Genomic DNA, 13,363 nt, shown 5'->3' on the forward strand with positions numbered 1-13,363 from the left:
TATTACAATAGTCCAAATGTCTGTTATTGTCACCATCTAAACACTTATCATCATCATCAATATGTATTACTCAGGCTTCTATAATCCACTGCCAATGGGGTGAGTGTCTTGTAGGGTTACTCCTATACCTTACAAGTTTAGTGAATTAATACAGAGAACACTTTGCTGATCTGGTGATGCTGTTACAGGTCTCTAAGCTGGCTGGTGTTTTGGTCAAGCATGGTGTCAGGAAGGGTGACACCGTGGTTATCTACATGCCCATGATCCCACAGGCGATGTACGCCATGCTGGCGTGTGCCAGGATAGGAGCCATCCACAGTCTCATATTTGGGGGATTTGCATCCAAAGAACTAAGCACTCGCATTGATCATGCAAAGGTAAGTGCTTTGTTTGGAGAAATCAAGCAATAACCACATATAGTACAGCTGTGTTCATCTGCAAATGAACCATGCAAGAGTGATTGTGTTTACTAGATCCTCTTATCAAATGAAATAAAGTTGACTTTTTACTTGGCATACACTATTAACCAAAATTTTATTTGTGAGTAGGTCCTATGTGAAAGATATCACTCTAAATACTGTGAAGAGTATGATATGTAAGGTGCAAGTCTTTCAAATTAACTTGCCATTTACTTTTGGATGTATAAGAACTTTAAGAAAGATAATAACTAATATACTCATTCAGCATATATTTATTAAGCTTCCACTCTATGCCTGGTACTCTCCGTGGAACTGGTTAAAAAATGATACTTATCACATGGATGGGGCACATGACTAGTTTTATAACCTGTATATTTCCACGAATGGTGGTATATAGCATAGTGGTTGAGGGAGTGTCAGGGACGGGTGAAGTTATACATTTAGATGGGGTACTGACATCACAAACTTGAAAGGCTGTTGTGAAATATCATTGAGATATTGAATTTAAAACACTTAACATAGTGTCTGGGATATAGTACCCATTAAAAAAAGATTAGCTGTTATTATTCTATGAATTTAGACCAGGGATTAGCAAACTTTTTTCTGTAAGTTACCGGGTAGTAAGTATTTTAGGCATTGTGGGTCACATGTGAGCTTCTGTTGAAACTACGGAGCTGTGTTGTAGCACTTAAGCACTACAGAAGCGAAGGGCATGCAGTGTCCCAACAACACTTTACAGAATGTAATTTGGGCAGGATTGGGCTCTCAATCATAGTTTTCAGACCCCTGATTTAGAGACAGGAATGATATCTCTTGGTTGGGGTGGCTGAAGAAGGCTTCCTGAAAGAGGTGAGATTTGAGTTATATAATATCTTGGTTATGATTCAGCTAGTTGAAAAGAATGATGTAGTCGGATCCAAAAGGTGAGAAAAAGAATTAGAGGCTAGCACTAGAGGCAGGAAAGGGTAAAACCCTTTTGAAGGACAGCAAATAGATCAATGTGATTGAAGAGGAAGAGAAGGTGAGCTTGCAAAGGCAGTTTTTGTCTGAGTTGCATCCTGTAGATGCCGACCAGTCAAGTTTTTGAGCAGGTGACCCTCATGTTTTGAGCAATGTTAAGAGGAGGCAAGTCTGGCAATATGGTGTGAATGGGAGAAAGGCGGGAATGAGAACCTTCGGTCGCTGGTCTCTTTGTGAATCAGTGGCCAGTGAGCGATGTGCAAGAGAGGAATAGCAGTGGGAAGGTTAAAGAAGGACTGTCATTATGGGAGTAGGAGATGATTGATCCAGAGAGTTTTGCAAGCCCAGGATGAGACATTCTTAACAAAAAGGGAACTAGTATATACTGAGGGTCCCCTGAGTGCTAGGCAGGGAGTGAGGTTTTACATATGTGACTTCATCTGGTAATAAATAGATTAGTTATTAGAACTAGGAAGCTGGTTTGCACACAAATTGGCTGGTTCTTTTTTTTCCCTCTCTCCTTTTAAAAACATGTTGAGTTAGTCCTTTGACTTCCCTGGTGGTGCAGATGGTAAGGCATCTGCCTACAATGTGGGAGACCCAGGTTCAATCCCTGGGTTGGGAAGATCCCCTGGAGAAGGAAATGGGAACCCACTCTAGTACTCTTGCCTGGGAAATCCCATGGATGGAGGATCTTGGTAGGCTACAGTCCATGGGGTCACAAAGAGTTGGACACAACTGAGCAAATTAACTTTCACTTCCTTTAGTCCTTTGAAGGGAAGTCTAGGGGGAAATGTGTCACTGATCTGCAAATCAGTGGGCAGTTAGAGACTTCTCTAGTTTTTTAGCTACAGAAATTCTTAAACAGCATTTGGGCATTTGGGTTGGAAAGATCTCCTGGAGAATGGAATGGCTACCCTTTCCAATATTCTTGCCTGGAGAATTCCATGGACAGAGGAGGCTGGCAGGTTACAGATCATGGGATCAAAAGAGTCAGACACAGCTGTGCAACTAACACATGAGACACATTGTTTTTTATAAAAAGCTTTTATATGACATGGGGAAAAAACATATATACACACACACACATAATAAGAATTTGTAAAACTTATGCTGCATCACTGGCATTTTTCATTCATAACAACACACACACACATACGTACCCTAATCTTGTTAAGGAGTTTAGGCAATAAGTGTGTGTTCTTACGGGCAAGACTTTTGAGCAGGTCAAATTGATGATGAGAAGATGGAGACAGCAATACATACCTGAGATATTTGAAAATAGTTAATATTTGAAACCAGGAATGATTTTGATGTCATGATTTTCAACTAAATAGCTTGAGAAGAGTTTTATTTTAATAGATGAAGATGGGAAAAATGTATTCTGATTGAGATGGAATAAAACCTGCAATAAAAGGCTGTTAATAGAAATGCAAAAGAATGATTTTCTAGAGGAAGAATCTAATTTTGACTTTATTAACTTATTCAACTTTTGATATATTCTATACATGTTTTTAATTTGATGTGTAACTTTCATTTATTCAGAATTCTAATTGTAGGGAGTGTTATCTAGAGTTATTTTTGTACATATTACAGACGTTAATATGTGAATTATATTCAAACGTCTGACCTTTAAAAATATAATAAAAGGATACATGATTTACTTTTTAATTTTTTCTTTTTTTGCTTTTAAAAGGCAGCTTAAAATAGTGGAAAGAGGAATGTTTTGAAATCTGTCAGAACTGGCCCTCTTTCTGATTCCACCACTTATAAGCTGGGGCTCACTATGCTGCTGGCACTGGGCCTCAGTTCCGCGAATATTGAGTGATACTGAAAACTGGAAAGTGCTATATATGCATATATTTGGCACAATATAAACCTTCCCTAGAGGAAGCATATTGTAACCAGAAATCAAAATTCAGGAATGGATGCACCTTCTGGGATTGATTTTTCTGTCTCCTGAATAATTTATCTGTCTCCTTTGCTTTGGATTTCTCTGTGAAGAAGCAGTGTACTTAAAAGAACAAAGGCATGTTTGTTTTGTAAATTACTGAGAATTTTGGTTCCATGCCACAAGTATTTTGTTGAGAGCTTATGTTACGACAAGCGTTGTACCAGGCATAGGAGACAGGGAGGTACTGGGGCCCAGACTTGTCCGTGGAGAGCTCCCTGTGCAGAGATGGGAACGAAGGAGCACCTTGACTCTACATGGATATCTGAGGCCTGCTCAGAATCTACCGAGGAGGGAAGACTCACCTTGACTCTTTCGGCTACACCTGCACATATCTTGAAGAATGACTGGCCAATTGTCTGGCAAAGAAAGTGCCAAGTGTGTCTTAATGACAAAAGCAGACTCAGACTCTGTGGGACTTGAAACTTAAATCATTTGAGGGCCCTTTTAAGAAACACAGGACAAATTTGCAATATAATATTTTGTGAAAATGAGTATGCATTTGAAATGAGAAAGAATCATAAAAAAGTATTAGAGATTCCAGTCTCTTCCTTCTGAGGTCACGTTAGGTGTTTAAGCAAAGACGCTTACATGAAAAACCTTAGAAATGCTTATTGATAGCAGTCAGGGTGGGTCTCTCCCCTCTAAGAAATGCTACAACTTCAGTAACAACCAGCTGTTATGTGGGCGTATGCAAGTGAGGGGACTCTAAGCTTCCATTTCACTGGTTCATGGCAAATTTACATCTACCTGGCTTAATGAATTCTTTGGGAAGTATTTTTTTAACAGCTCCTGTTTGTTGGCCAAAAGCATCATTGAATGTGGAATTCTGAACAGGTAAGGGAGATTTATGTGGAAGTGGTTAGGGCTATACCATTTAAAACTAGTTTCTTGGTTTTCAGGCCATTTATTCAAGAGAGAACAGAATCGTTCAAACATTTCTTTAGAAATGTTAAATTGTCAGCCTACATCTGAAATATTGTGATTACCTTAACTAGGATGGTTCAGCTTTGTCGTTTGTTTTTCATTGTAGCCCAAGCTGGTTATTACAGCATCATTTGGCATTGAACCTGGAAGGAAGGTAGAGTACGTACCACTCGTAGAAGAGGCACTGAGAATAGGACAACACAAGCCAGATAAAGTTCTCATCTATAATCGTCCACATACGGTAATCTGAATACTGAATTTGGTTCTTGCTTATGCTGATGTGCTAAGGATGATTGTTGTTGACGATTTGACAGGAGCACTTGATTTATAAACTCTTAAGTATCCTTTATGAATGTCACTATTTGGGGCAAAAGACAATGATGTTTTCTGTCTTTATAAAAAACTAACTTAAAAAGATTGAAACATAGAAATATCTGTAATATTAATGAATTGGATCCAGTGAATAGTCTATTGTGGTGTCCTTTATTAATTTATACTATAACTTTAATAATAATACAGTTGACCCAATGCAGGGTTTAAGGACATCAGCCCCCAGACAGTTGAAAATTTGCTTATAACTTTTGGCTCTCCCATGAATTTAACTAATAGCCTGTTGTTGAAAGTAGGCTAGAGAAAGAACTGTATTTACCTGAATTATATTTATCCATATTGTAAGTTTATGTCTGTTTATAAGATGAATTGTCTATCAGTACCTGCATCAATATTGTCTTATATGATACAAAATACTGCAGATGTACTACATATTACAACCCTAGACATCAAAAATGAAAAGATAATGTGAAAAAGAAATTCATATTTAGTTACAGATGTAATGATTCACACATTCATAGCAAAGAAGCAACAATACAATTGCTTCATGATAGCCTGGGCTATACACTAATGAATGAAATATACAGTTTTTATGGCATATGGCATGGCCTTATAGTCATATTCATACTATAATATTGGAAACATTGTTAACTTAAAAAAAAAATCACTTCCCTGTGATGATAGGCTGATACCCAGTTTCTCTAAGTACCAGAGAAAGAGGTATACTGTAAAGTAATGTAATTCTAAGTTAGGAAACAGTAGGGAAACTACCACATTATTAATTTTATATTAAATATCACTTACTTTATGCCTATATAAAGACAAACTAGTATCTCCACATATGTATTCATGACATCACTTTTTCTTAACTTTTTTGATATTTCTAAGTAGTATGGTTCATCTGCGAGTTTTTCAAATTGCTATAAATCTTCAAAAATTTTTCCAACATATTTACTGAAAAAAATCTACATGTAAGTGGACCCTTGTTGTTCAAACCTGTATTGTTCAAGGTTCAACTGTACCAGAAACATTTACTGACAGCTTACCGTATAATTTTTAAGACACTCCATTCATGGATAATTTTTTTAAAACTTCCTGATAACTTTATGAGCTTGGCATTACTCCTGTTTTAAAGAAGAGGAGTCCAGGAAAAAGAGAGATAAAGTAACTTGTCCAGCTAGCATCAGGGTCATGATCTGAACGTGTGCATTCTGACAGTATGCTTAATCTCTCAGCTACCTAGTCCTGTGGTGAGGTGTGATTAATTTCTTTTTAAAATGTCTTTTAAAAATGTTAGAAAAAGTAATCGGTCTGGAAATAAAAACTATGTTCAGGAAAACAAAATATGAATATTTTAAACAGATAAATTACTGTGATCCATGAAGGAAGAAAAAGCAGTATAATACATAAATGACTGTATTTTACAATGCTTTTTCCTAGTAAATTTGCCCAAATAATCAGCTTATTTCTACATCCCAAGCTAGGTCTCCAGCTATTTATAGTTAGACTGACTTGGGTTTCTAGCAGATTAAAATTTTTTGCAGAAGGAAAATTACAAGTGTGCAAAGAATCATGCATAATTTGTAGAACTCTTGAGAGGTTATCTGTGGAAAATGCTTAAATGACAAGATGTAAGAACAGAGAGCATTAGAGCTCTCTCAGTTTGATTACCACCTAGGAAGTCCCATCACCACATTACGTTCCAGTGTAGTCTGAGTAGTCTGTGGTTCCTCAGGAAAGGCTGCACTCAGTGATTTTAATATTTTCAATGTCTTGAAGGAGAATTTTAAATTTCTTTCAGATGACCTCCAGCATGTTTTTAAAAAAGGCTTGTTGCTGTTGGGTCAGGGAGTGTAAAGTCAGTAATCCAGAAGGCTTTGAGTAAGAAAAGGCTAGGGGAAGGGTAGGAACACAATAACACAAGTGTTCAGTGTGTGTGTATGCTATTCACACATGTATGAATTCATGTAGAATTTCCAAAGAACTTAAGGCTAGACCCAAAGGATTTTCAGATATTCTTTATTCAATTCTTACATTCTTATAAACCAGTAAAGTAGATGTTATTACTGGCCCAATTTTACAGATGAAAATACAGTCATGGACAGGTCACACCACAGAGTCACAGCCACGAAGTGGTAGAGCCAGCATTTAAACTCAGTTTAATGACTTTTAACCAATGAGATATATGCTGTTTTCTTTTGCTTTATAAATGCTGTGGATATGGATATGTTTCCAATCAGATTTTTCTCAAGCAAATATAATCTTTTACCTTTTTTATTATTAATATTTGCATACATCTCTAACATTCACATCTTAATGCAATATTATGCATATTGTAGGCACTCAGAAGATTATTATTATTTTAATTTTTGAGATAATTTATTACATTAGGCTTCCCTGGTGGCTCAGATGGTAAAGCGTCTGCCTGCAATGAGGGAGACCCAGGTTCGATTCCTGTGTTGGGAAGATCCCCTGGAGAAGGAAATGGCAATCCATTCCAGCACTCTTGCCTGGAAAATCCCATGGACGGAGGAGCCTGATAGGCTACGGTCCATGGGGTCACAAAGAGTCAGACACGACTGAGCGACTTCACTTTCACTTTAATACATTAAGATAGATCATAAGAGTACATTTTGATGCATTTTCAAAATTGCATGCACCTGCATAACTCCATCCGAATCAAGATAGAGAATTTTTCCATATTTGTTCCTTTTTCCAGTCAACAATTCCCTATTCCTAGAGGCACATGCTTTCTGATTTGTACTGTCATAGATTTTTTGTTGTTGCTGCTTCATTCCCAAGCTTCAAATAGATGGAATCATACCATGCATAGACTTTTATGTCTCCCTTCTTTTGTTCAATATAATGTTCTTAAGATACACTTCTTGTGTGTCATGTATCAATAGTTCATTGTTTTTTACTTTTGAGTAGTATTTCATAGCATGAATATATAAAAAATTGGTTTTCTATCCTTCTATTTATGGAAATTTGGGTTATTTCCACTTTGGAGCTATTATGACTAGAGCTGCTATGAACATTCTTAATCAGGGCTGTGTGTGGATCATATGTTTCCATTTCTCTTAAGTAAATATATGGAGGTAGTATTGCTGATTCATATAGTAGATGTATATTTGACTTTACTAAGAACTTTGACACAATTTTACATAGTGGACATAATCATTTTATTATTCCAGCAGAAAATTATGAGTTCTAGTTGCTCATTTTCTTTATCGTTTGGTATTTTATAAAAATCTACTTTGATATATAACTATTTAATCTTGTACTTTCTGTTGCATGATGTAACGTTTTCCCATGTCTTTCTTTTTAACAGTAATGTGTTTGTATTTTTAAAAAAAACTCTCATAGATAACATTTTGGGATCTTAATTTTTTCATCCAGTCTGACCGTCTCTGCCTTTTAAATAAAGTATTAATATTAAATCCATGCACATTTGATTAAAAAGGATGATAGCCTTCTCTTTCCTCTTAATAGGTAGAGATCCACTGTTACTTTCCCCCCTCCCATAACTAGCTCCCTTTCTCCCTCTCCTTATTTTTCCTGAGACCTTTCCTCTGTTTTGACTCTCCTTTATTTCAGCTGGATGTCTCTTGTCCTTCATATCTGACCTTCTGTTGAGGCAGTAATTAAGCCCAGTGGATTGGCTTTGCTTTGAGTTTAGAAAAGATACAAATTATGAGGCTCGCTGATGCATCTCCTAACTAGGATTGCTTTTTTGCCAGAGGAGATAAAAACCTGGCTGCCACTCCTAAGCCTCAGGGAGGCTGTGAGGGCTCCATTGGCAGGTCACATCACTCATCTGTCGTGCTCCCCCAGGACTGCCTTTTAAGAGTGATAACAACTAGGAGGGATATGTCTATAGAAGAAATGCATGTATGAAAAGGCTAACATTGATTTTCCCCTGTCTTCCTCTCATTAGATCTTCTTTAAACATGCCTGCATTTCTTAGCCTGAAGAATAACCCTTCATTCAAATCCTCATTTTGTTTGAACTGCAGTTATTTTTGTGATTACTCAATTGACATTTTTTTTTTTTTGTTACACAGTGTGATGATTTTTTTACAGGTCTGTAACTGTGATGCTCTAGGCTTGATAATTTGAATTGAGTTGTGTTTATCTGATGCATAAAAACAAATGGAAATGGAAAGTTTGATCACAGTTAATTATATTTATTTATCTAAATGGTGCCTCCAGGACACATCCACAGTAGGGCTGGAAAAATCAGTTGGGGCTAAAACTTCCCCTTCTTGAAGGTCAATTCAGATTATTGTCTATCATGTGCTTATTCATATAGGCATTATATTTGTGATACTATTAATATATTGAAGTAGCGGTTTGTAATTGTATCCATTTAAATATATGACCATTTTTTTTACAACCCCAATCAATAAATTAAGGAACCACAGAAGCGGAAATGACCTGGCTTTTAAAAATCTGTCAGTGTCTCTGAATTTAGTTGAGGGATTACCTGAATGAAGTGTGATAGTTACATATGCTCTCTAGGTGGTGAACTTATTTTCAGTGAGGACTGTGTAGTCTTGCCTTGTGCCTTTACTAACAGGTTCAGCACCTGTAAATTTGCTGTTTTGTCATCTTGTGATTAGTCAACATTTCAGAAAATAACTAGACATGTACTGGATCATAACTCTAAATAGCTATAACTCTCCACTACAATAATTTTTCCGTAAGCCACTTTTTTCTTCTTCACTGGCTTGTTTCATTGGCACCTTTTAAAGACACCTGTCTAACTTAAGATGTGTCTGTCCAATTCATGGCTCTATTATCATAAGTTTGCAACACAGAGCTTGGTTCTAGGAACACAAAAGAAAACACATTTCTACCATATTAGTATCGTTGGTGGAGAAAAACTTGGGTAGCTTTGTATACATGTCTCATACTCTCATTAATTTCAGAACTGATTTTTGTCCTTAAAAAAGTGAAAGTAGATTAACCCTCCTCCCCTGAAAGTGATTTAATATTCTCCTGTTTGGAAAAATGACCACAGTATTACCCTTAAATGGCAGTATTACCCTTGTGTAAAGAGAAACTTTAGTAGGTTAGTTGAGGTTTCATTGTGAAGACAGTAGTTCTAAAGTAAAAAGAAATAGATTATGATAAATAGAAGTTAGTTTTTAAAGTCGATAGTGTACATACAGTTGTAGAATCATGAACCTCTGTTAGTTAAGCTCTTACTGTTGATGAAATCATGCCTGCATCACATTTAATTTCTTCAATATATCTCTAGGTTTAAATAAAACATTTTCTGCGATAAGTTCAGTTGAAGTCAACATCAAACTGTTGAATTTCTTATGAACATTTATCCAAACTCATGACCCTGAGATATTGACTTATTGGTCTGACATTTAGCTGTATAGGCCTAGATTTCAGTCAGACACTCAGACTAATGTAGATTTCGTTACTCTCCAGTGTTTTCCTGATGTAATCTCCTTTGTTCAGTGCATATTCCTGGGTTTTTGTTTTGTAGGATATGGTTCCCTTGGCTCCAGGTTGTTATCTTGATTGGGATGAAGAGCTCTCAAAAGCACAGTCACATGATTGTGTTCCCGTTCTTTCTGAACATCCGCTGTATATCCTTTACACATCTGGAACGACGGGGTTGCCAAAGGTATGCTCTCTCTTGTTGCGTTCTTCAGTCACTCAGTCGTGTCTGACCCTTTGTGACCCCATGGACTGCAGCACGCCAGGTTTCTCTGTCCTTCACCATCTCCCGGAGTTTGCTCAAACTCATGTCCATTGAGTTGATGATGCCATCCAACCATCTCATCCTCTGTCGCCCCCTCCTCATCCTGCCCTCAGTCTTTCCCAGCATCAAGGTCTTTTCCAATGGGTCAGCTCTTCCCATCAGGTGGCCAAAATAGGCACTCTCTTAGGGATAGTTATAGTGACAGATTTTTTTGCACGTAGAATATTTGATTACTGATTGAAAATGTTTGCAGACTTTATCTTGAGGTTTAGGCTTAAGTAGTTTATATCTTAAATCCTGTGTCTAAATATATAGAACTATTCATTATATTTAATGCCAAATGCTTTGTCTGTATTTCATTAAAAATCTTTACAATATCAGCAATATTCAATTGCTTTAGTAAGGTATTAACATATATTTGATTGAATATCAGTTGGCTTAATAAAATTTTATAAAATATATTTTAAGTGAAATATTTTTATTTTTTAAACTGAAGTATAACTTTCATACAGAAGTTGATTTTTTATTTAGAGGAATTTGATTTATCATTATAAATGCAGCTTGGAGAACTGGCCTAGACAGTTTGATCAACAGGTAATTTATCCAGAGTGTTGAGCTATTTGATTTGCAGCACTGAAGATACTCAAGGATTTTTAAGTCTTTTTACCCTGAAAGGTGTTTTCACAAAGCAAAGTTAACAATGTCAATATTCTTGAACGTGTCAGATACCAAACCATTACCACTTTTGCCTGGTATCTCCAAATAACACTGTTTCTTTATACAACTTCATAAAGATTTATGCAATCATCTTTCATCTTTATTAGGGAGTTCAGTATTCATTGAATCACAGAATGTTAGTAGGCAAAGGGACTTTTCACAGTCACTCAAATCCTATATGACATTGGCCCACTATTAATATTGGAACTCTATAGCATCAGAATTCTGAACCATGACCTGTTAATATTCTCAAAATAGTGATTCTATTAGTTTAGATTTAAATAAAGGAAGATCACGGAGAAAGCAATGGCACCCCACTCCAGTACTCTTGCCTGGAAAATCCCATGGACGGAGGAGCCTGGTAGGCTGCAGTTCATGGGGTCACTAGGAGTCAGACACGACTGAGCGACTTCCGTTTCACTTTTCACTTTCATGCATTGGAGAAGGAAATGGCAACCCACTCCAGTGTTCTTGCCTGGAGAATCCCAGGGACGGTGGAGCCTGGTGGGCTGCCGTCTATGGGGTCGCACAGAGTCGGACACGACTGAAGCGACTTAGCAGTAGCAGCAGCAAAGGAAGATCAAGACTTAAAACATTTTATATGAAATTCACTTGCTTGTGAAAAAGAAAACATTTGGTAGAAGGGTATATTCTCTCTGACTACAGACACAATGTTTTGTTACATTTTGGTCTACCATCGTGTTCTGTGTGTAGTTGGTACCCACACTTTTGTTGTGTGAATAAATAAATTAATGCATATACATAAAAATATTTGTGTCATTGTAGAATCAAAGCCCTGTGCTTTTTTAAGAACTCGGTCATCTGAAAAATAAAATTTTCTTACATTGCAGATTTGTCTGTTTAAGCAGTCCAAATGATTACTGGATGCAGTCTGTCCCTTCCACTTTTTGCAGTTAAGCATTATGTACCAGCCACAATGAATCCAAATGAACATTTGGCTGCGAAATAAAAGGGACTCAGCAAGTTATAATCTAATATAAAAGTATCAACATGAGAGCCAACCACTGACCCTGAAAACATAGTAGAGCCTAACCAAAAAATAAAAATCACTTTAGCTCCTTAAAAGCCTGAAGGAATCTTACAAAAACTTTTGGTGCTACCTTGAGACTTTTAATCACTGAAATTCACTGTTGCCTGGATGGGGATCAATATGAGAGGGCAGAAGAATAGTTTGCCATCAGTTTAAAATTGACTCAGCTAGTGTAGTGGAAATAAAATAAAAGTAATATATAGGGCATTCAGTCTGAAAAGTGATGATTCCAAATAAAGAAGAAACCTAGATATCCCATATTTTCTTTGCATCAAGAACTACTTTCTGGAATTCTTAGATGCCCAAACTGAAGATTGTTTGATGTTTTTATCATCCGCATTTTTTTTTGTACATTAACAGTACCATCCCAAAGATTAATCTATTTCTATAGATTGGAGAAAGCTTTAATTGTTTGAAGATTTCTGTTCACGCTGAATTTAGTTCATGGATGTTCATTGGGTGCTAAAAGAGCTAAAAAATTAGTAAACCACAGTCCCTTCAGCATAGTGGGGTTGCAATATATATCAACACAGATAATGTAAGATAGACTGTGATCTTTCCCTAAGAGGAAAAAACCCTACTTTGGTCTCTTGAAGAAAAGATGAGTTTGAATGGCATCTGAAGGATTAAATTCCATTAGTTCAACAAATATTACTGAGCACCGAAATACATATCTGACCATCTTTTTAGAGTTCTGTGGCTGGATACAGGCACTGAACAAAGAGCTATGTAATAGGTGATGTGTTATGAGGAAAAATAAAACAAAGGAAGGGTGATGGGAGAGTGAGAGTGCTGTTTTATCAGGGAGATGTCAGGGAAAGCACTCGATGGTATGACATTTGAAGGACGAGTAGAAATTTTACATCAGGTGACCTCATGAGGAGGAGGGCATTCCAGGTTGATTGGGTCAATATAAGTAAAGACAGGAGCGTGTAAGGCTCCAGGATGGCTACTGCAGTTGGTGCAAAAAAAGTAGAGAAATGGCCAGATTTATAGGCAGGGGCCAATTGTTTAAAATTTACCCAAGAAGTTTAGGTTATATACTGCCTGTAAGGAATGGAGAGCACCGATGTTTCTTAAGAAGGAGACAAAAATATGAAGGAAGGTAACCCTTGCACCATTACACAATGGAAGCAAGGAGATTGGATTTCAAGCTGTGCTTAGTTTTGGACCATTTATTAGGGAGCAATCGGAGAAGGCAATGGCACCCCACTCCAGTACTCTTGCCTGGAAAATCCCATGGACGGAGGAGCCTGGTAGGCTGCAGTCCATGGGGTCGCTGAGGGT

At 36.9% G+C, this 13,363-nt stretch overlaps 1 protein-coding gene across 1 annotated transcript in view; it reads left to right on the forward strand.

Annotated features, from left to right (window-relative positions):
• ACSS3 (acyl-CoA synthetase short-chain family member 3) overlaps nucleotides 1-13,363 on the forward strand; it is a 176,457-nt gene that overhangs the window by 54,328 nt on the left and 108,766 nt on the right. Inside the window, exons 4-6 of the mRNA XM_010832078.1 lie at nucleotides 189-377; nucleotides 4,364-4,498; nucleotides 10,090-10,230. Of these exons, the coding sequence (XP_010830380.1) occupies nucleotides 189-377; nucleotides 4,364-4,498; nucleotides 10,090-10,230 (465 nt within the window). The remainder of the gene's footprint in view (nucleotides 1-188; nucleotides 378-4,363; nucleotides 4,499-10,089; nucleotides 10,231-13,363) is intronic.

The sequence above is a fragment of the Bison bison genome, unplaced genomic scaffold (assembly GCF_000754665.1).
Source record: "Bison bison bison isolate TAMUID 2011002044 unplaced genomic scaffold, Bison_UMD1.0 scf7180017864535, whole genome shotgun sequence".
NCBI lineage: Eukaryota > Metazoa > Chordata > Mammalia > Artiodactyla > Bovidae > Bison > Bison bison.